General features: G+C 40.7%; 1 protein-coding gene across 5 annotated transcripts in view; it reads left to right on the top strand.

Annotated features, from left to right (window-relative positions):
* The window catches only part of SCAMP1 (secretory carrier membrane protein 1), a 72,812-nt gene that overhangs the window by 1,877 nt on the left and 47,204 nt on the right, over window positions 1–23,731 (top strand). For 3 of the 5 annotated variants that reach the window (XM_084833411.1, XM_084833412.1, XM_084833415.1), the window contains exon 2: window positions 16,044–16,121. In XM_084833411.1, the coding sequence (XP_084689537.1) occupies window positions 16,044–16,121 (78 nt within the window). Of the gene's footprint in view, window positions 1–16,043; window positions 16,122–19,959; window positions 20,037–23,731 lie in introns of all 5 variants that reach the window. The other 2 variants (XM_084833413.1, XM_084833414.1) reach the window with 1 other exon arrangement.

Raw genomic sequence — 23,731 nt, 5'->3', positions numbered from 1 at the left:
GACAATAGGCTAACAGTTGTATCGTGATTTGAGCTTCTATAGGTTAGAAGAGTCCACTTGGTTAGATGTGTGCCTGTCAGTCAGCTTGTGAATTTAGTTGCAAGGCTGCAGTAGTGACTTCTAGGATCAGTGTGGTATTCTAGGAAAACTTAATATTGCTTAATAAAGTTGCATAGGATAGAATTTGTTCTTGGATTGTGTAATGAGCCCAAGTGCCCTTTATATGAAGCTAGTGTTAGATCCTTATTTGAAAGAAAGGCTTAGTCCTTCCCTTAAACCTGATTTTTACAAGCAGCTTATCAGTATTTATTTGAATGTGTAGAACTAGATCTAATAGGAGTTAAGTACCTAGAAACTTTTATATACCAGGTTGTTTTTTGTTTGTTGTAGTATACTTTTTGTATAGTTCCTATAGCTAGGCACTTGACAAAATATGTTGAACAGGACCTGTGGGCTTAAAATCTCAACAACTGCATGTTTAGTTGGCTTCCTTAGCATATGTTGTGTGGTGGGTGAGGGTGTTCCTCCAATTTCCAGTCCCTTATTGGACATCTGTACTCCCTACACTGCCATCATTCTGACTTGTGGCCTGTAAAGATGATTTAAAAGAGAACTTTACTAGAGGGAGATTGTCAAGAATAGCTGGGGTCTCCAACATGGTACCCGCAAGACATGTTTCTTGGCACCCAGCAGGCTCCCTGCTCCTCTAACTTTTATTAAGATTTTTTAAATTTTAAAATAAACTAGAAGGCTTCCAGCACCATCTTTATTTTGGTTTGAAAGAATGGTTTTCTGTCTTAGAGCTCAGACCCCCACCTCTGCCTTGTACTTAGGTTCATGGGCAAGCTACTTTTCTTTTAGTCTCACCAGTTTGCCTTCTGGGAAATGAGTGTTTTGTGATGGGCCATGACCACCATTGTAGCCACCCACCCTGTGACAGCCATTTTGGGAGAGTGCTCACAACATTCAAAATTCCAAATGTACCCACTGACCCAAAAAGATTGTGGATTTCTGGCTTATGGAATGATTTAAGGTTAGAAGGCAGCAGTTCCTTCTCTACCTTTGATCTGATTTCAGTGCTGGAGAAGGCGCACTTCACCGAAAGGAGTGTATGTCCAACTTGGGCTCTTGCTTCCCAGGAAAAGAGTCAAAAATGTTAATTAATATGTTTCCTAATATTTATTTATTTATTTATTTATTTATTTTGTATGCAGTCCTAATTGGTAATGAGTACCACATAAAAATATCAAGAGAGGGACTATTTTCTATTACTGAACTTGAAGGAATTGAAGATCAAGAAGGACGATACTACTAGATTTCAATGGAGTACATTCTTTCTTCTCACTGCCTCCCCCTCGCCCCCAAATTTAGCTGTTCGGTTTTCTAGTGTATCTTTTTGCCTTGAAAATGTTGGTTTCAGCAAAAATCTTCATATATAAAAACAAAGTTAAAAATCTGCTGCTGTGTTTTAATGAATCTTAATTTTCATGAAGGGAGAAATCCTTTGTCCCCTAGACAGAGTCTTGGGGACACTGGGTTGTTCGGTTTCTAGGCTCCAACCTCAGAGCCCAGAAACTGTGTTCCTCGCCCCCTCAGAACCAGTGTGGTTACGTCTCCATGCTTGGAAACAAAGCGCCGAGATGGGAAAAGGGGCTGTTCCCGGGGCAGGCAAGGGAGGAGACTGGGGCATTGGCCATACAATGTTTACTATGGCTACTTCAGCTTCCTTCCCTCCTGCTCCGAAGTGCTGCTGCTAGACGGGCGAAATCACCCATCTAGCAGAAATGCAGGGCAGCTGGAGAGCATTGCATTAGATACTCGGCAGTCTTCGAGTTTGGAGACTACAAACTATTTTCATAGGATTGTGCCATAAATGTAGTGATAGAGGACATATTTTGCATACCAGAGGTTCCACGTTTACTCCCCAGTATCTGCAGGTAGGACAGGAAAAATTGCTGCCTAAAACATGGATAACTGTAGCTGGGCTATCTCTGTCCAGATGAGGATGTAGTTAGTGTATCAGCCTAAGTAGCTAAAAGGTGCTCCATGTCACTGAGTCCACCTGTGCTTCTAGTGACAATGCTGGATGCAAGACCACCCCCAAACTATGAATCCAATCCATTAGGGGGAGTGCAGCTCTCTCCAGAACAGGTTGAACATCACTTAGCTGCACAGACAAACCACCCACTAACGCTACCTCCATCTTGTCTAGGTTGAGTTTCAGTTTATTGGCCCTCATTCAGTCCATTACTGTGCCCAGGCACCAATTCAGAACAGCCACTGCCTCACCTGGATTTGATGAAAAGGGGATATTGATGACATCTCAGCCCACACCTCCAGATAACCTCCCTCAGTGGTTTCATGTAGATGTTGAACAGCAGGGAGGATAGATTAGAGCCCTGTGGAACCCCATAACATAGCTCCCAAGGCACAGAGCAGTAATCCCCCAGCAGTACCTTCCAGAATCAGCCGTCCTAGTAAGAGTGGAACCACTGCAGCACAGTTCCTTCAACACCCAACCCAGACAACCTATCCAAAAGGATACTATGGTTGATGGTATCGAAAGCTGCTGAGGGGTCCAAGAGAATTGACAGGGTCACAGTCTCCCTGTCCCTCTCTCAGCAAAGGGCATCTCGCAGGATGACCAAGGCAGTTTCTGTTCCAAAACCAGGTCTGAAGCCCGATTGAAATCAATCGCGTGAACTGTCCAAGTCTTTCTGCATTCAACTGAGCAATCTGGGCTTTGACAGGAGCACCAGCCATACCAGCAGGAAACTCCCCCAAAGCCCTCTGGAATCCATTGGACTCTATTAGCCTTCGTGGGTGGACCATTTTAATAGGTCCCTCGCCCTTGCAGGTCGGGGGGGGGGGCTGCTTAGAGGCTAAACCTCAATAGGAAGTGATCTGACTATGACAGTGGGATAGATGTTAATTCCCCCACTTTCACATCACCCTCCTCCTGCCCAGTCTAGAAAACCAAATCAAGCCTACAAACCAGAAAAAGAAACCACGACCAAAGTTTGCCATAGAATCAAACGTTGGGGGATGCTATGTGCAAGCCTGAGGCTTGCTTATGTAACATTCAACAGTGGCTTAGAGCTGCAACTAACCCAGCACGGAAAAAAGCAGGATCTCATTCTGCTGTGTTTACTCCTTGGTCAAACACATTGGAGCTATTTTCTTCTTTTTCTTATGACCCTATTCTCAAGCAGTGGGGAGAGGTATCAGTCCGGAAAGCTGCTCGGCTTTTGCCTGGGCAAACGGAGCAGAGCTTGCAGCCGCTGTTTCACACTGTCTCTGGTAGAGAAAGAGGGAGAACATGATGCCAACGAGGCTACCTGTGTGCTGAGGTTCTTTCATTTTCCCAATCTTAAAAGCCTTTAGCTCTAACCTAGAAGGGTGAAGGAACAGTGTGGGGAAAAATAACACAAGATTAATGACAGTTGTCCTTCCTAGCTTTCCTCTGTCTTGTAAGTGTTCTGGAGGGGAGCATGGTGTGTCTCTGTGTGTGCGCATTTGCAGTTCCCTCACTGTCATCTTGCTGGGTGAGGGGAAGGCTACGGCAAATGAATTGGGGTGGATATCTTTGCACCCCCACTTATTTGGAAGAATGGGATGTTTTCTCAATAAAATCTGCCCTAGTGTAGCCCATCTGTAGGCTATGCTACCCTGTTTCACTTGGCATGAAGAATAGAGAGCCCAGAGGAAATTAGAATCCCCAGTGTCCTGAATAAGCCATAATGTCTGTTAAACTTTTCAAGGAGGCCTGCCACATTAGGTTTGGCTTTGAATGAAACTTTTAATGCAAGCTCAGTATTTCTAACAAAACTAATTGAACTGCAAGTTAGTGCAGAAGATGAACTAATCACAAACTGGAATGTTAAAAAGAACTGAATCTTGTAAAGGAAGCTGCCTGTGACTGCACTGAAGAGTTGTTGATCCTTATTGAGATTTAAAAGCACCTAGCACTTGGCTGGCATAAAATAAACTTTTAGTATTGGGAGTTGAAGACTATGGCGATTTCAGGACATCAAACCAGGAAACAGTAGATAGAAGATGAATTTGAGCTATGAGTAGAAATAAAATAAACCACGCTGAACAGATTAAAGAAATGGTGGCACTTTTATGGAAAGGTAAAATAGAAATACTTTAAATATTCTCTAGAGCAGTGGTTTCTGTGTTCTGGAGAACCCTAGGAATTCTCAGTGTAAAGACCAATAATAATAGTTCTCCTGAAAGACGTTTCTTTAACACTGCTGATCTTCCCCTGCAAATCATAGCTGCAGTAGAGTGTTGGGTACATACACTGAGCTCACCTAGGTACCCAGTAGGCATGGCAGATGGGTCCATGCAAAGGGACAGTATATCCTAAAACATGCCCTAGAATCCTCTGCTAAAGTAAAGAGATTCTTTGGCAGTTCAACATGAGAAGAGTTTTCCAGATGTAAATGGCAACAGATACTCTAGAACAAAGATAAGACTTATTAGATGCTTCCAGCCAAGCCACTGGTTATTTATACACTCGAATGTATAGTTGTCATAAGGACTTGGGTGTAGTAATTGCAACTGTATACATATAAAGGGGTAAGTCTCAATCTTCGCAGGGTTCAAAAGGTCATGGTGCTTTCAGATGGAGGATTTTTCATTGTTGGTAGTCTTGATTTCAGGGCACCCAACACCTGTATTAATCCCCGCTACTCTATTGCAGGTGGGGATATGTATTTGTGGAGTTGGTACTCATGGCACACACAGCCCAAGCAAGGATCATTGTAGAAAGCTCGGTGCATCTTTGTATATCTTAGGTATTATATTGCTGCCCACACTTCTGGTTCAATGGTGCGGAGTGTAACAAGATATACAGAAAGTTGTATTGTTACTTGGGAGTCTCATTCAATTCAGTGGGATTTGCTTCCAAGTAAATCTGTGTTAAATCTATCTCTAAGTCAAATCGCATTAGCATAATTAACAAGTCACAGGGCAGGAATGGAGCAAAAAATAAATGTGTAGGAGGACTTTGAGGTACGAAATAGCTGCAGTTTGGGATAATGGTTTTTCTTTGCTCTTATGATGGTATATTTATCAGCACTGTGCTCTCCAAAGTAATAATTAGAGCAAAAATGCATGTAACATTGCATTGGTGAAAATGTATTCTGAAGCAGCACTCTGTTACAGTAATCCATATGTGCTTGTTCTCAGTTCATAGTTCTGTTGTAACCACTTATGTATCCATTAAAATGTCATAACTGTGTGTGGAACTGTTAAGTGGCCTGAAATATGTGCTCTCCGAAGTCACAAATCTACAATAGTAGTTTATTATTAATTTTAAAAAATATTAACCTACTGTTTCCCATTTTAAAAATCCTGAAGCTGGTAATAAATTATTTGCCATAAACTATAAAATTATAGAACTTTATAAAACATAACAATATTACAAGGCTCCAGAAGGCAAGGCTTAAAACAACTTAAATTAATTGTGGGGGAAAGCCAGAGTAAACAGATACTTTTTTAATAAACATTAAAAGCACATGACCATCAGTGCCTGACTTATTCCATAGGGTGGGTGCCACCACAGTGAAAACACGCTGCTGTGTTGCTGCCAGGTGGAGTTCTAGCACAGACAGCAAGGCCTCCCTGAAGATTGTAGAGGTTGATGGTCTAACAGGTCTATATAAGGGAAGACTACCTTTCAGTTATACTAGACCAAATCTGACTTGTAAGCAATTTTATCTGGCCCCTAGCAGATATAACAAATTTTAATCAATGAGATGATAAACAGTTATGCACAATTTCCTTGGTAAGAAAAAAGAAAAATGTTTTCAGAAGTTGTGAGATGTAAGTTGTGAGTTTTGTATATAGTGCCCCATCAGACCTGTGTGTGTTACAGTGAAGCTCTTACTGTTTGGCACTAACTTTATAGAATGTGATAATCGCCAGGGCCCGACTATTTTCCCCGGCTTCATTCCTGGCTCATGTTAAGCTAACATTCCTGTCTTATTATTCTTGTTTGCTAATGGATATTGAGCCACAGTTCCTTGGTTCCAATGTAACAGGGAACTCTGGCTTAATTCAAGTCAGAAGTGAAGCACCAAAACCAGTGCATGAGGGGTGAGAGAGGAGTAGAGGTGTAAGATTTCCAGAATTTTGAGGCCATGGGAAAAAAACTGTGTTTTTTTTACAGGCAGGGTGGGGTGGGGAGTGCTTTGGAAAAATTGGAAATTTTGGAAAAATTGAAAAATAAGCAATACTTGTTTTTTTTAGGGCCGCGGTGGCTTAGTGGTTAAGGCGCTGAACTGCAGACCAGAAGGTTGGCAGGACAGCAGTTCGAGACTCGAGTGCCGCGTGACGGAGTGAGCTCCCGTCTTCAGTCCCAGCTTCTGCCAACCTAGCAGTTTGAAAGCAAGAAATTGCAAGTAGATAAATAGGTACCGCTTCGGCGGGAAAGGTAACAGCGTTCCGTACACCTCGGTGTTCAGTCATGCCGGCCACATGACCACGGAAGCGTCTTCGGACAGCGCTGGCTCTTCGGCTTAGAAATGGAGATGAGCACCACACCCTAGAGTCGGACACGACTGGTTGGGGACACAGTTACCTTTTACTTTTTACAGATCTAAAGTCACTTTGTTGCTTTAAGACAGCCTTCCCCAACCTGGTGTCCTCTGGTTTTTGGACTTCAGCTCCCATAAGCCTCAGGCAGCATGGCCAATGGTCAGGAATGCTGGGCACTGTAGTCCAAAACATCTGGAGGGCACCAGGTTGGGGAGAGCTGCTTTAGGAATATAAAGTAGCCTTTCTGTTCCTGAAGTTATTTTATGTATGACTTAGTTTGCTCATAAAATTATCATTATATTTTAAAACTTTTAAAAGTAAACCCAGTTAGTAAATTGTAATTGTTGTCTGAATAGATTAGAATTACATTAAATGACCGCTACAGCATCAAAAACACAGGACTCTGTAGTACAAAACCCAACCTGCCAAAAATTATTATTATTATCATCATTATTTATTATTTTTCTATACCGCCCCATAGCTAAAACTCTCTGGGCGGTTTACAAAAGTTAAAACATTAAAATACAATATACAAAGTTTAAAAAACCATTTATATAAAATCATACGGACAGTATATAGCTAAAACAATTTTGAACTAAAATCATTTAAAAAAATCCAACAATAAAACAACACAGCTTAAAACAGCACTGCTTAAAACAGTATACAAGTCAGCAAAAGGAACAAGAGTTCTAAAAAGGGAAGGCCTGCCAGAATAATAGAATTTTAATGCCTGACTAAAAACCTTCAAAGAGGTCAGCACGCACATTTCAACCAGTGGGTCATTCCACAGCTGAGGGGTGGCAAAAGGAAGGGTCCTCTTGTGTGTGGCTGTCAATCTCACATTAGGTAGCTGCAGCAGAGAGCCCACAGAGGACCTTAAGTGGTGGACTGGGACATAGGGGAGAAGGCACTCCCTAAGTTACCTTGGACCTAGACCATATAAAGCTTTAAAGGTAAGAACAAGCACTTTATATTTTGCTCAGAAACAAATTGGCAGCCTGTGTAAAGATTTTAAAACCACTGTAATATGATCTCCACGGGATGTCCCAGAGACCAACCTCGCTGCCATATTTTGTACCAGTTGAAGTTTCTGAACTAAATATATAGGCAGCCCCAAGTACAGCACATTACAGAAATCAAACCTAGAGGTTACCAGCACATGCACCACTGTTACCAGGTCCACATGTTCCAGGAATGGGTGTAGCTGGCGTATCAGCTGAAGTTGATAACAGGCACTTCTCACCGTTGCCTCCACCTGAGGTGCCAGGAACAGGGTTGGGTCAAGAAGCACCCCCAAGCTGAGACTTCCGGTTGGGACCAATGTCACTCTGGTAGCTTCCCACGGGGCTCCGTGGGAGCTTTCTCAAACAAGCTTTTTAAAAGATGGAAAAACCTTTTCATCTCCCCCCTGGAATGGAAAGGGGGGGCAAGGCAAGCAAGCTTTGGACAACATCTTGGAGAAAGGTAACTCCCACGTGATAGTGGGGGGGCTGGATGCCGGAATTATCTCCCCAGAGCTTTACCAACACAAAAAGCTGTACTGAGACTCCTATTTTGTAGGAGAAAACAGGGCTGACATGTCCCATATAACATATGCTTTAAGAAATATCAACAACGTTTGAGGGATGGTTTTAACAATGTTTGAGAACATCTGAGGACCTGTAAGATCTGCTTGAGAGAAACATGTCTGCGCCACGGAGAAGAAAGGAGTTCACATCTACTCCCCCCAAACCTTCTGTGTCAAAAATGTCAAGAAGAGAAGATAGAGGTGAATTATTTACGCTTATAAAGACACCTTATCTTCGCAATTTACAGAGCACGTCAAGAGGCTGGATTTAATCCAAAATTCTATCACTGCCCCACAAGGAGCTGTAGATTTGATTAATGCGTCACGGCATAAAGTGGAGTCGAAAATTAATGAGCTTGAAGACCATGTGGCTGGAAACGAAACCATGACACATATTTATTTTAAAAACAACTTTGATAGAATTTCTCAACTGGAGGCCTTCACGAAAAGATCCAATGTACGTATTTTGGGGATTAAAAATTTGCCTAATGGTGTAAAATTGCTTGTTTTTCTGGATAAACTTTTGCATGAAATACTCCCTATTCCATCTGATTATTTACGTGTAGTGAGCAGGCATTTCGTGTGCCAAATGCTAAAGGGACTGATTACACCATCATAGCTCAATTTGCAAAAGTCTCCACAAAGAATTTTATCCTGCGTTTGGATAGAGAGGCACGAAGCCTTTCTTGGAAAGAAGATAAAGTTATGCTATTTCCAGACTACATTAAAGAGGCGGCGAATAAAAGAAGGCAATTTATCAAAGCAAAGAACTTGGCAAAACAAATTAATTTACAATACTACTTAAAATATCCTGCTACGCTCTGTGTTGCATCTGAAGGTCAGATGAAGAAGTTTCAAAATTATGAAATGGCGGAGGCTTGGCTGAATGTAAAAAAGTGTGAGAACCTTGTTGCAACCCCATGAATTGGAATCTTTAAACAAGCTTTGTTAATTGTTTCTATTTAGTCTATTTGATCCAGGCTAACTCAGAAGATAAATGATTATATATATATATATATTCGTTTACTTTCTTTCATTTCTTACTTTTTCTTGTTTTTTCTTGCTTTTATTTTAAAATAGATAATATATCTAGTATAAAATATATTACTGAATGTTGAAGGTTTATATTAAGTTTTATTGTTATATAATTTATATATATATATAAAAAATTATTATTACTACTAATAATACTAGGCTTTTGGGAATGAATTCTAGACCTCTTTTTTTGAGTGTTGGACTAGGAGCTGGGAGATCCGGGTTCTAGTCCTCACTCGGCCATGGAAGCTCACTGGGTGATTTTGGGCCAGTCACAGACTCTCAGCCCAACCCACCTCACAGGGTTGTTGTGAGGATAAAATGGAGAGGAGGAGGATAATGTAAGCCGCCTTGGGTTCCTTGCAAGAGGAAAATAGGCGGGGTATAAATGCAATAAATAAAATAAATAAATAAATATAAGATTGAGGATATGATATAGAAATGTAAGGTTGTATACTAAATTGTAAGATTGTTAAGGTTATAGATATAGTCTTTAAAATAGAATGACATTGGAGACCGGGGGGTGTTGGAGCTTAAATTCAGTTCGTTGGGGGGAGGGAGAGGGAGAGGGGGGGGGAGGGAGGGGGGAGGAATTTTCTTCTTTTTTTCTTCGCTTCCTTTCCTCCTCCCTTTTCCCTTTATTTTTTTCTCTTTTTTCTTCTCTTTTTGTTATTGTGGTGTCCTCATTAGAATATTGTATTGCTGGGAAATTGAAGCATTGATGAAGTTGTTGGTAATTTTGGTACTGTTTATTTCATTCATATAAAATAAATAAAAACATATTCAAAAGAAAAGAAAAGAAGCACCCCCAAGCTATGAACTTGCTCCTTCAGGGGGAATGCAACCCCATCCAGAACTGGTTGACATACCTCAGTATCTGAATTAGGACCCTTCACGATGAGCACCTTTGTCTTGCCTGGATTCAACTTCAGCTTGTTCTCCCTCATCCAGCTCATTACCAACTTCGGGCAGTCATTCAGAGGAGTCCTACCTTCCTTGGATAAAGACATTAAGGAGAAATAGCCCCAAACCTCCTGATAATCTCTCCCAGCAGAGAGATAGCTACAATATCATGTAGATATTGAACAGCATCGGGAATAGAATGGAGCCCTGAGGGACTCCACATAATAGTTCCTTTTTTGAGGAACAACTATTCCCGAGCAACACCATCTGGAACCGTCCTGAGAGAAAGGAGTGGAACCACTGCAGAGCAGTGCCCCCAACTCCCTCAGGCAATCCAGAAAGATACCGTGGTCGATGGTATTGAATGCTGCTGGGAGATCCAAAAGAATCAACAGGGATGCACTCTCCCTATCGATTCCCAGGTGAAGATCATCCACCAAGGTGACCATGGCAGTCTCAACTCCGTATCCCACTCCAAAGCCAGTTTGAAATGGGTCCAGGTAATCAGTTTCATCCAAGACTGCTTCGGTTTGGCCTTCCCCCTTACCTTGCCCCCAAATGGTAAATTACTTACTGGCCTATAATTATTGAAGCCTAGGAGATCAAAGGAAGCCTTCTTCAAAAGCGGTCTAACAATTGCTTCTTTCAGTCACGATGGAAAATTACCTTCTGTTAGGGAGGCATTAATAATATTCAGCAAAAATTGCTTTACCATCTGCCCTCTCTGGACTACAAGCCAGGATGGGCAGGGGTTGAGAAGTTGTCTTTTTAACCGAACCAAGCAGCTTGTCCACATCATCAAGAGTCACAAGCTGAAAATGATCTAGTTTAATCATTCAAGCAGAGTTGCTGGACACCTCACTATTGATTTCTGTCTCCACGACAGCATCCAAAAATGGACAGTGGTGACCCTACTCACATATTGGGAAACTGAGCATAAACATCTATCAGTAAAATATACTTTAGATCAATAATTTTAATAAAGAATGAAAGAACTAACTGCTGGGAATCTTACAGAGAAGATTTTTAAAACATTTTCCCCATGGCTTCATTATTTCCAGACACTTTACATCTCTAGTCTTTCTATGAAAGTGCTCTTCTTACATAGTTTTTAGAAATCATTTTGAGGGGAATAAAGGCTGGGTAACAATGTATAAATGTTGTTGTTGTTCTTGTTCAGTTGTGAAGTCATATCCGACTCTTTGTGACCCCATGGACCATAGCACGCCAGGCCTTCCTGTCCTCTGCTCTCTCCCGGAGTGTGCTCAAGTTCATATTCATTGCATCGGTGATGCTATCTAGCCATCACAACCTCTGCTGTCCCCTTCTCCTTTTGCCTTCAATCTTTCCCAGCATCAGGGTCTTTTCCAGGGAGTATTCGCGTTAGGTGGCCAAAATATTTGAGCTCCAGCTTCAGGATCTGTCCTTCCAATGAGCACTGAGGGTTGATTTCCTTTAGGATGGACTGATCTGACCTCCTTGCAGTCCAGGGGACTCGTAAGAGTCTTCTCCAGCACCACAGTTCGAAAGCATCAATTCTTTGGTGCTCAGCCTTCCTTATAGTCCAGCTCTCACAGTCATACGTTACTACTGGGAAAACCATAGCTTTGATTATACGAACCTCTGTCAGCAAGGTGATTTCTCTGCTTCTTACTATGCTGTGTAGGTTTGCCATAGAGCAAGCGTCTTTTAATTTCATGGCTACAGACACCATCTGTAGTGGCTCCATTTGTTGGAGCCCAAGAAAATAAAATCTGTCACTGTTCCATTTCTTCCCCTTCTATATGCCAGGAAGTGATGGGGCCAGATGCCATGATCTTAGGTTTTTTAATGTTGAGTTTCAGACCAGCTTTTGCACTCTCCACTTTTACCCTCAACAAGAGGCTCTTTAGATCCTCTTCACTTTCTGCCATTAAACAATGTATACATACTTTGGCTAAAATTCTGAAAGAAAATATTTTATAATCCAGAGCTGTTCCATTTGTCCATTTTTTTCTGGGGGAAACAGTCCTTGGGGAAGAAAAACAAAACAGGAGGCAAAACAGTGTTTTTCCATTTCTTTCTGGGCCTTCACATCTCTGGGGAGGAGTGCTTAGCCCAGTGCTCATTCCTAGCTTCTTAAACCAAAGTCAGATGTGACTGTTTTGGACTCCCTTGGCAATTGTCTACTTACATATTCATTGAATTTGATGGCTATGTGATAATTGTGCCTAAATGGTTCAGCAACATTTATATATTGCCCCAGATTCTCCTTCTCTCTAGTCACTTCCAGGACCAACTATCCTATGAAACAGTCATTACCTAGAAATATTACCTCTTGGACATGACCAGAACTTGCATTTATATAGTTTATGACTGACTGTGCTTGGAAACAGAATACTAGATTAAATGGCCTGATCCAGCAAGGCAATATGGAAGCTTTGAATGCTGAGCATGCTTGATCTCTCTGTTCTAGCATTAAGAGGCTACTGGCTCTAAAACACTAGTGGGGAAGGAATAGACAACGTTTCAGCCATGATAATGTACGCCAAGCATAGTGACTGCTACTGTGGCAAGAGCCTTCTGCTATTTAGGGACTCACCGGTGACAGTTGCTGCTTGCCGCAGGCAAACAGATGCATGGCAAAGGAACTAAATTTATATTTGGAGTGGGATGTGAGGGCACTATTGCTCCTAATTGTGCAAAGTAGTAATGTATACAGTAGGACTGGAAACGTTCTATTGGTGTTAAGGTAACCTAAATTTGGTGCTAATGTTGTCATGTGTTCTGAGATATCATGTTTACTAGGAATTTGAAACTTTCTAGCTATACTTTCCAACATTGCTCAATTTATTTGTATAGGATCTGTTTCATTCCCATTTTTAAACATTGCCTTCTGTATGTTACTGTAAAGTGCTTGGAAAAAAAAGAATGATTGGTTATTGCTTATTAAACAGTAAATGGGTACATAATTCTTTAAACTGCTATTTGCAGCACTAATACATGGAAACTTTTTTTTTTGCCCTTGTGTTAATTTTGAAAGAATAATTCACAAATGGATCACTTCAGTGTTGAAATGCATCTTCAGAGTTCTGGCTAAAGTCCAAATTTCAAAACTAGCTTTACAAAATCTTTTGTTTTTGTTCACTAAAAATAACACTGAATGCTAGTATGCTTTCATTGTGACTATAATCAATGTCAAAACCTTCCTCTTAGGGTAGCTCTTGAAGTCTATAAAATATGCGTGAGTCTAGGAGCTATTTTGCATGTTATAAGGAAGCAGTAATAGAGGATGCATAAGTGCATTAGGCTTGTGTAATCTTTCACAGGGAGATGGCATGCATAGTACTTGGAAGCACCGAAGAATCTGTGAATCACATGTGCAACCTTTATTGCAGTTTCCCTTCCTGTGCAGCAGGCCTCAGTCACCTCAGCCCACTGCTGCTTATTTAAGCCATGGTGTGCTGGCCGCCCTTTTGAATATTCAAGCTGTGGTGGGCAGTTGATGTGGCTTATGTTGTGCATATTTCACCCTCGCATAAGCCACCCTTCCCACAGCAAAAAGCCACTGCACCTGCCCACCACAGGTTGAATATTCAAAAGGGCAGCTGGCATGCACTGCAATCCACTATGGCTAAAATTCACTCTTCCATTGGCAAAATCAAGAGGTAATTATATGTATCTGAGCCGACCAAAGTCAGGTGAATTTAAAACAGGAGTGGGCAACTTGTGGCTCTCCAGATGTTTTGGCCTACAACTCCTGTGATCCCTCACCATTGGCTATGCTAGCTAGGCCTGATGAGAGCTGTAGGCAAAACATCTTGAGGGCTACAAATTGCCCATTTATAGTTTGAAGCTTCCTTACTTTCACACAAAGGCTTCTTTCCAAAGCATTTTGTAGTGGAAGGCATTAAGAATTTTGGTACTTAATCCTCAATCTCTCTTCCCAAGCCCAGTATATGAAGAATTAACTGCTACTATTCACTCTTTCAGTGGCTCTTGCTTTGCACGGACAATAACCATATCACAGTGTTTTTTAATAAGTACTCCAGTTTATGTTAGAACTCATTCAAATTCCATTTGAAATGGAATTCAAATTTCTATGCACATATTTTGAATGCCAGTCCCATAAGGAGCTGGTGTAGTTTTGTGGCTAGCATGTTGGGTTTAGAGTGGGAAACCCAGGTTAATGAAGCTCACTGGGTATCTTGGAGAAGTTGATGTGTTAGGCTAACCTGGCAATTCCTCAGGTAGGTGGACAATTACTAGTGGAATTAATTTTTAAAGGCTGAATTGGTAAGGGAAAAATTCATCTGTCATTTCCTTTATTTGCAAAGCAGTGTGAATGTGGTGGGAGTTGACATTTGTGTGTCTTCAAGGGTGAGCCGGGGGGGAATCAGCATCGCAGAAAAAATTTGTGGGGTTGGAATTGGCCCCACCTTTCCCCTAAAGGCCAAAACTGGGGCTGCATATGTATGCTGCCAGGGAACCATGTAGCAGAGAGAAGCATGCAGACATGAGCTTCCAGCCAATGGGACTAGGAGGCTTAAAGGAAGCAAGTGGCCAAACTTCAAGTTGTAGCTTAAAGGTTTGGGGGGGGGTGAGGATTGAATACTGTGGGTAAGTACCCTCAGGTATGAGTCCTCTGAATCTAATGTGTGTCTCCCCCTGCCCCCCATCTTTGCAAAGAATTTCAGGGGATGGTGGTAAAAACTGACCTTGGAGGATGTGCTCCCCTCTCCCTTTCCCTTTTATCTGTGATTATTTTCCCCCCGTGGGTCCCCAGTTGTTGAATCCTAACATCTCTGATCTGTATATGCTCTCCTGGAATTCGAAAGATTTGTACTCCACGTTAACACATTTTCTCTTGCCTCCTATATATATATATACATATCTTTTCTATATTTCGTATTTGGATTTGATGGCTGTTTTGATGGGGATGAGCTTGATGTGTTTTGTAGGGGAAAATAATGCCTATTAAGAACTTCCAAAATCTTATTAGATGTGTGCTTTATATTTCAGGATAGTATTCAGCTGAAAACTGAGCTTTCACTGACATACTCAGGAGGAGCGGTATTCCTCATAAATAATCTGTGTCACAGATAGGATATCTCTCAAATTGTGTTAATCTAGATTTATAAGAAGTTTAGGGTGAAATGAGGTGGCCTACAGAATAGGGAGAGTAAGAACATGATACATTTCTCTTTCTGTGACAAGTAATGTGAAATGTAAAAGTGAAAATATTGTAGTGTTGGGCAAGTAATTATTTGTCTATGTTTGTTTATTTATTTCATTTGTGTTACTGATGTATTTATTAAAAAGGCACAATAGCTTGTATCACAATAAATCTCTCTGTTGTAGAAATTAAAAAAGACAGTTCTTAATAGATGGCATCTATGTGTATGCATGTTTCCCCTTTTGAAAAGTTTGAAATTCCTGTCCTAAGGCTTAGTTACTGTCAGGAAGACCTTCAACCTACAATATGCTGGGGTGCTTTTTTTGCATTTTTGGCCCTACTTGTTTTGCCTTCAGCTCCACCCACCAGTGGAATGCAGCCCCTGAGAGCTTCTCTGAAATTGAATTCGGCCCTCGGGCCGAAAGAGGCCCCCCACCCTTGCTTTATAGCTTCTGTAACTTCTCCCCAATAAAAGGAATGCAGTTGGGTTCTCTTTAATTAGTAAATGTTAATATAGATAATTTAATTGTATTGTGAGCTGTGGGAAAGCAGTAATCTGTGTTGGATAATGTCTACAAACCTGAGGTAGAAGGTGTTTATTCGAAATATGGCTGCATTACTAAGGGTGCATGTTTAGATAGGGGGTAAAAAAGTCCTACAACTCTCAGCATTTCCCAGCCAGCCATTCTGGCTGTGAGTTGTAGGACTTATTTTCTGTTTAAGCATGCATAGGATTGCACCATAAGAGGCTTAATGGTGGATGTGTTAGGACTACTGCTAGCACACTCTGTGTGCATATATATGCTTCCTGTAACTACACACCCTCTATTTGTTTAGGATCCTTCAGTTACACAAGTGACAAGAAATGTTCCTCCAGGATTAGATGAATACAACCCTTTCTCGGATTCCAGAACAGTAAGCATCCCTGTCTTTCTATTAAATAAACATTTTTGATGTGGAAATATTTTGTGTGAAACTTTAAGTTCAATATCATTTTACAAATTAAACTTACCTGTGTTATAAACAGTCATGTTTGTAGTAGTCTGCTGAAGGCACTTAGGAAGATACGATTATTAAAATATTTGATAGGCCATTTTAGAAATAACTAATAAAAAAAGCTTATATACTTCAGTATACTATACCCTTCAATATGCTATATCCTTCTAATAGTGCACTTGGGTGATTGAGTACCAAGAGCATTGGAGCTTGTTGGTCCTATTGATAGAGAGTTTGTGGGAACTGGGTAGGGAGGGACATAAACCAAATCCTAGACCAATGGACAAGGAAATGAAACTAAATGTTCAGTCGAATAGTTGTGAGGAAGAAGCAGTGAAATGGGTTTTCTAGAAAAATGTGACTAGGAACAGTCTGGCTAATTTGCATTGGGTCATTTGCATTGGAAAGTAATTAATTTAGCATCTTACTTGTATTTAATAAACAAATAAATAACCACATATTAATTTTTTGTCCCAATATACCACTAGTATTTGACCTGAAATATTTGAGGGGGGGAATAAAGCACACAATGCAATTTAGGTGTTATTTCAATAAAAATGTCTATATAATATATCTGTAAAAATTTAAAGACAATGCCACATACTTCCCTTACACGGTTTAAATTTAAGATAAAAACAAAGGTACTGAAAACTGCTGACACATGAATTAATTTTAGCAACCCCACGATATGCTGAGAACCACTCATCTATTTCAACAGACTTGAAATCTCTTGTTAAAAGTTATTGGGCACCTTCAGTTTTGTTGTAGCTACTTATTAGTTCCATCTCACACCGATACATATATGTACTTCGCTGACATATATGTATTATCTCACATAATTGCTAGGGATTATCACCTGAAATATATTAATTACAACTTTGAAACTGCCTGGCTTGCCTAATACTGTATTTGCAAGTGACATCCATTCATTGTTACTAACACACTTATGAAATAGAAATGTTTCCTTGAAAAAATTAAGCACCGAGAAGAAGTCGTTCATGAATGAGAGATGGATGGTTGGGAAGGAATGGGGCTTTCCCTATGCCTAATTTTTAATATTTAGACCCCCCCCCATTCTCTCTCCCAGTTTTGATTGACTATAGTGTTAGCGCTTCAGGGTCAGAGATCAGATTTTCTCTTCTTAAGCATAAGCTTCTAAATGTGTGTGTAACTTGTAAGAAAGGGATAACATTAAATATAAGTGAAAGTCTGGGATCCAAGCTATTCTATAGCATTGTTTTCCTACTGTGCTCTTCGCTGCCCAAAAAATTGATCCTGAAAGTGAGGGGGAGTCTTCAGGGGAGCACCTGACCGAGTGTGAGGAGCTGTGGTCAGAAGTTGAATTCAGCGAGCTATAGTGCACGTGTGGACGTTCTTGGGAGTGGACAGTGTTCTTTGGATCCTGGCCTACATAACTAAACTAGGAGCAATATTCTCTTAAATTTTCTCCAGAAAAATGATGTTGGACATGCCTTTCTTGCTTTTTCACAGATTTATTGTGTTGACAGCTAATAGGACAACAAATAATGATCACTATTTACTGCAGAGTTGGGTAGACTTTTTGGCACTGAGGGTCACGCAGGCATGAGGTGGTTTAAACCTCTCCATTCCTACCTGCTGAGATCAGCAGATGGGATCGCTTTGGGGGGGGGAGGCATTTAGAGCTTCTCCCCTCATTCCCACCCCAGCAATCCTGACCCAAATCACTGTTTCCTTGTTGCTGCTAGCAGCAGGGAAACCGCAATCTCTTCCCCACCCCACAGATGATGGCTGAGCAGGATTTTGAACCTGGTTTGACCAGTCTGAGTCAGCACTAGCCACTTTACTACTCTCCCTTCCAGGGGAAAAGCATATATGATTCTTGAACTGGAATGATATTTATAAATGCATTTTGGTGTGGTAGATGGAAATGAGAACTATATTAATCTCTTGGTTCTTTATACCTCAGTTGTTTTCTCATTGACAATCACTGCTTTGTTTTCAAAACAGTTCCTCTTTCTATTGCCTAACTTGCCACCTGAAGGTTGTGACTGCTGCCAGTGGGGATATCCAGTGGGGATGTGTCTTATAATCTTTCTGCAAGTATTGTCATAGCGCTCAGGATGTCATTAAAGAAAAATGCCAGTGTCTTAGATCTTTATTTTATATTAGTTATTTCCACAGTCACCATATTCTTAAACCTAGTTTATATCTCCAGCTGTAATGAAGTTTTACGTAATAAATATATTTTTGTCACTCCTATGTTGAAAACATGTTGCTTCTCAGTGAACAAATTTAAAAGTGAAAATATATGCAAGTTTTCGAGGTAAATGGGACTGTTGGTCGGTCCCAGCGTGACTGTAAAGATGGCTAACTTGGGTTGCATTTGTATATGCATTTACCTGGGAGTAAGACATTGATCTGGTGGAATGTGTTGCCAGGTAGACATGCCTATTTATGTATTTCCAGGGCAGTTTACAAAAAGAATAATACAATTTAAAATGTAAGGACAAAAGACAGAATCTAAAAGCCACAAAGTTAAAGAAACATAAGAGTTAGCAAGGTTAAAATTGGAAGGAAAAATCTCAGGAAAATAAAATGGCCTTTCCCTGGTGCCAGAAGGACAATAAAGTAGGCACCAAGCAAACCTCTCCAATGGGAGTGGTCTACAGCTGAGGTGCCACTGGTAAGAAGGCCATTCTGGCAACCACCCACCTCCCTCTAGATGGTGAGGCCACCCTCAGTCCTAATGTATGGATAGGTGCATATGAAGATTGGTGGTCCTTAAAGTACCCTGACCCTAAGCCATTCTTGCAAACCTGGTGCCCTCCAGATTTGTTGGCCTACAACTCTGATCATCCCCTGGCATTGGCCATGCTGGCTGGGAATTATGGACGTTGGTTCAATACATCTGTAGGGCACCAGGTTGGGAAAGGTTGCCCTAAGCCATGAAGTGTTTTAAAGGTCAAAACGAGCCATTTGAATTGGGCTTGGAAACTGACTGAGAGCCAGTGCAGTTGGAATAGTACAGGTATAATATCACCATAACACCTAGTCTCAATTAGTGCTCTAGCAGCCGCATTCTGCACTAACTGCAGTTTCCAAACAGTCTTCAGAGGCAGCCCCATGTATAGCACGTTACAGTAGCCTAACCTGGAGGTTACCAGAGCGTGAGTAACCAAGCCATAGATTGTGCTATTAGAGTACAAGAGCAGAAACCTTAAAGTTGCTTAATTGCAGCAGCCTGTTTTCACTAAAAAATAATAACGCAAGGGATGATACTTGATTAAACATGTGAGATAAATTTAAATCTTTTGAGTCTTATTTAGGAAAAAATACATGCATGCATTAGATCTTTATTTGCCTGCAGCTCAAGTTTATGATAATATGTGTCTGTATAACTTTTATTGAGGCATCTGCTACATATTAGTTGTGCCAATATAGCTTTTCACAGTGGCTCATGTTTCTGCTGGTAAAAAAATCTGTATTATTTTAAACATAAAGCAATCTTAGGAGTTCTTTGTTTTCAAACAAGATCTTGGGAGTACATGTTCTTGAAACTTTTAAGAAAATTTACAAGCAACCACTGTGTGGACCCCTTGTTTCATGCAGGGTGGCCTGTCCTTGCTTCAGCTGGCACCTGCAGTTTTTTCCTGAAAACTTTCTTATGAACTCTGTTGCAGGCAAACTATTCAGTTTAAACACGTTTATGGCTGTATCAACTTATACTGCCAGATGATTTCAAATATGTCCTTTATATCTCTTTTTCTATGAAAAGTAAAAATATATATCTAAACCAGCTATACATCTATGAAGTGAAGCTTGCAAGATCAATCCACATATGATGAACGTCATGTGAGTTTAACACAGTTTTTTACATTACTATAACTACTGGCCCCTAATTACTGAACTCACGCTGCATTTCCTTAATTTTACTAATATTTAAAGTTACATTGGGGGTAAATTTCTAATTATGATTGAAATTCAGAATCTAACTTGTAAGTTAATATTCTGATTCAACAAAAGGTTGTAATGTGGAGTGCTCCTGTGCAGTGTCTGTAAGTCCTCCAGGACAGTCTACTCCATTCCCCCTCCCTTCTTATTTTTTGTCAACCCCACCCCCAGCAGTCAGCAGTCAGTGGCTGCTGAGCATAGTCCTTATTGGGCTGTTTTGGGGGTCAGGTTTTTTCAAAATTGTCTCTGTTCTTTTGCAAACCTTGGGGCTGCTCCAAGCCCTGCTGATACCTCTTGTCTTGTGCATGGATGGTGACACTTTGGCTACATAAGGATCTGCACTCACTTCTGAACTTCAGAAACAGAGGGAATTATGCTTTTGCCAGTCACACTGAAAAAGTCACACAGGTCTCCTGACTTCTGGATACCATGCAAAAAGAGCAGTTCATGCATGTTATAACATTCCAAATATATCATTTTTGGGGACCAGATTGCTGCCTTGTTTTTTATGTCAGTAAATTAACTACAAGCCCCTGCATATTTGTGCAAACACTGGGTGCTTGTATAACAAATGAAAACAGTTGGTTAATGTGTTAGATTAATCAGGGGGCACTTGATTTTAAATTGACCTATTGAGCCACATTTTAAAACATTATTTTAAGTACTTAAAAAACCTGTAGGTGGCAGGCACCATTGTGGAAGTGGCATTCTTTTAGTCTCGCATACAGAAGGGAATGCCTCTTATAAGATTGTAGAAGAAAAGGAGGGACAGCATCAAATAAAACCAAAAAAAGGAGCAAAGCCTCAAACTGATACTCAAACAGAAATTTATTATGTGTTATATGTTTCAGCTAACAGTCTTTAGAGTACAAGGAGAGCAAAACAATTAAGGCAGCAATCCTATGGTACCTGGGAGATTGGCCCACAGGCCATAGGATGGAGCAGATACCTCTCTGCCCATGGAAAGAAGTCTGAATGGAGAGGGGAATCTGACTTTGCAAGCATCCTCCTTTTGGATCCAGAAACTTCCACTGCCCTTTGTTCCCTGCTGTCAGTGCTCTGGTAGGAATGGCAAAAGGGGGTGGACCAAAGTAGGCCTTGGATCTGCCAGAGCTGGCATACTTATTTTTTGGCCAGCCACCTCCCTCACCATCTACCATATATTCTCCCTCCCCAACAGCTCCTTTGGCTTGCTGTGTAAAATGGTGTTCATGGTCAAACTAAAACAATAATCTTTCAATAAAGCAACCTTCCCCAACCTGTTGCTCTCCAGATGTTTTGGACCAACTCCCATCAGCTCCAGCCAGCACAGTCAGTAGTCTGGTATGCTGGGAGTTGTAGTCCAAAACATCTAGAGCACACCAGATTGGGGAAGGCTGCAATAAAGAATATATGAAATTCATAATTCATCATATATATTCGGATCTATCTATCTATCTATCTATCTATCTATCTATCTATGTAAGTCATCAATAATCTTGTTTCTAAATCATCATCTAAAAAGCCCTGTCCTTTTTTGTTGGCAACTATTGTTGATACATGCACATATGCAGATGTGATTGGTTGATTAATACTCGTACAATAAATTGACCAAGATTTCCTTAATGGGATGACAACCCTAGGAAATACTAATAGCACCATAGAATTGTCAGGTATAATACTGAATTTGATAATAAGCTTTTGACTCTCTGATGTTAATCTTTTTCGGCTATCTCCCCCCGCCCCCATTAACGTAGGTAAAAATTTGTGGTGTTCATTCTAACATGTTCATATCCCTAGTCTAGAGATCTTCAGAAGAGAAGGAAAATAGCTCTCTCCCACTCTCGCTCTCTCTCTCGGAGGTAGCAGCAAACAGTTTGAACTTATAAGGACAACTTATAAAAAAGTATTGAGGAAATGTGCTTTGGTCTTAGAAAAGGGTTGTATGCAGTGGTGTGCTTCTCGCAGTTTGGAAATTGACTGTTTCATTAAAAGTGCTGCAGAAATCTCTCCCCACCCCCATTCCTAATGTCATGTTACTTACATTTGTAGACGTTATGTGGCAGGAACAGTTTCTTAGATATGTATATCATGTGCTTCTTGAACTTGTAAAGGGCTGTGTTGCTGTGACACAAATAATAACTACTTGGGTCAATGTGTGTTTTCCTTTGGCATTCTGAGATGGATATGTGTCTGTCCTCTCCACAGCTGTGTGACTTAGCAGTTGGAAACTTATTTCTGTAGTATGAGTTTGATTAGAGTCTCAGGAATGTTTATGTCTGAGAGAGGGAGGGAGAGAAAAGAGAGCAGTAAGCTAAAAGGAGAGTTCTGATCTCTTTAGTATGCAAATAAATGCAAGCAAAAGAAATCAATTGTTCTTGCTGTTTCTGTGCTGAGCTATTTTAAGTAAACACTACTGAACAAACTCTGAAACTTAATATCTAAGTGAGTGTGTTAGTCTGTTGGGTATTCAGCTTGAATGTTGAATTGCAGAACTGAACTTGAAACATTTGGCTATAGTTACTAGACTTCATTGTTTAAAGGGATGGAGTCAGGTAGATTGTTTCCCCAAAAGAAGATAATGTTCCGATGCAGGGGTGGGCAACTTGTGGCCCTTCAGGTGTTTTGGCCTTCAGCTCCCATCATCCCTCACCATTGGCTATGCTGACTAGAGCTGAGGGGAGCCACAGGCCAAAACATCTGGAGGGTCACAGGTTGCCCACCCCTGCCCTAGAGATATTTAATTTAGCATGCATTGAGCAGGGGATTGGACTCGATGGCCTTGTAGGCCCCTTCCAACCCTACTATTCTATGATTCTATGATCTATGATTCTATGTTTATTTTACTTGTATTTAGTAAACAACAAAGCTTTTAAAAGTACTTAATTTTTTTATCTCAATATACCACAAGTATTTGACCTGAAATATTTTGGGGAGGGGAATTAAAGCCCACTTAATGAGACTGAAATGTTATACATGGTGTTTCAAAATGATGGACCCAATTTCAAAGCAGTATATTTCACGATGGCAACATGTTACAATTACACCAAAAGTTACAAACAGTTTAATGAGTTATCAAGTTTTACTAACCATTTTATAAATGCTCTATGTGCCCTCCACCTGCTATACGGACAATATTGAGACAATAGTTCATCCCAAACGCCTCTCAAAGTGACTTCTTCCACTGAAGTCACTGCTGCTATGATTCTGTTTTTGAGGTTATCCAGATTAGTCATTAATGGTGGCACAAAAACATGTTCTTTGACTTATCCCCACAAGAAAAAGTCGCAGGGTGTAATGTCTGGAGATCTTGGGAACCAGGAGTGTAGCGCCAAGTCTTGGGGTCCCGTGCGGCCTATCCAATGTTGAGGCAGTGTGTCATTTAGAAAATGTCAAAGATGCAGGTGCCAATGTGGCCATGCTCCATCTTGCTGAAAAATGAAGTCATCGGAATCTTCATTGAGTTGTGGAAAGAGCCAGTTCTGCAGCATTTTGAGATACGTTTGCCCCGTAACTGTGTTTCCCTTGAAAAAGAAAGGGCCATAAACCTTATTTTTGGGAAACGGCACAAAATACGTTCACTTTCGGGGAATTACACTCATTCTCTATCGTTTCAT

Source organism: Heloderma suspectum, chromosome 2 (genome assembly GCF_057233095.1).
Source record: "Heloderma suspectum isolate Gila_16-S chromosome 2, 16-S_ref, whole genome shotgun sequence".
Lineage (NCBI taxonomy): Eukaryota > Metazoa > Chordata > Lepidosauria > Squamata > Helodermatidae > Heloderma > Heloderma suspectum.
The sequence above is the reverse complement of the archived record's forward strand: the minus strand, read 5'-3'. Positions and strand labels throughout refer to the sequence as shown.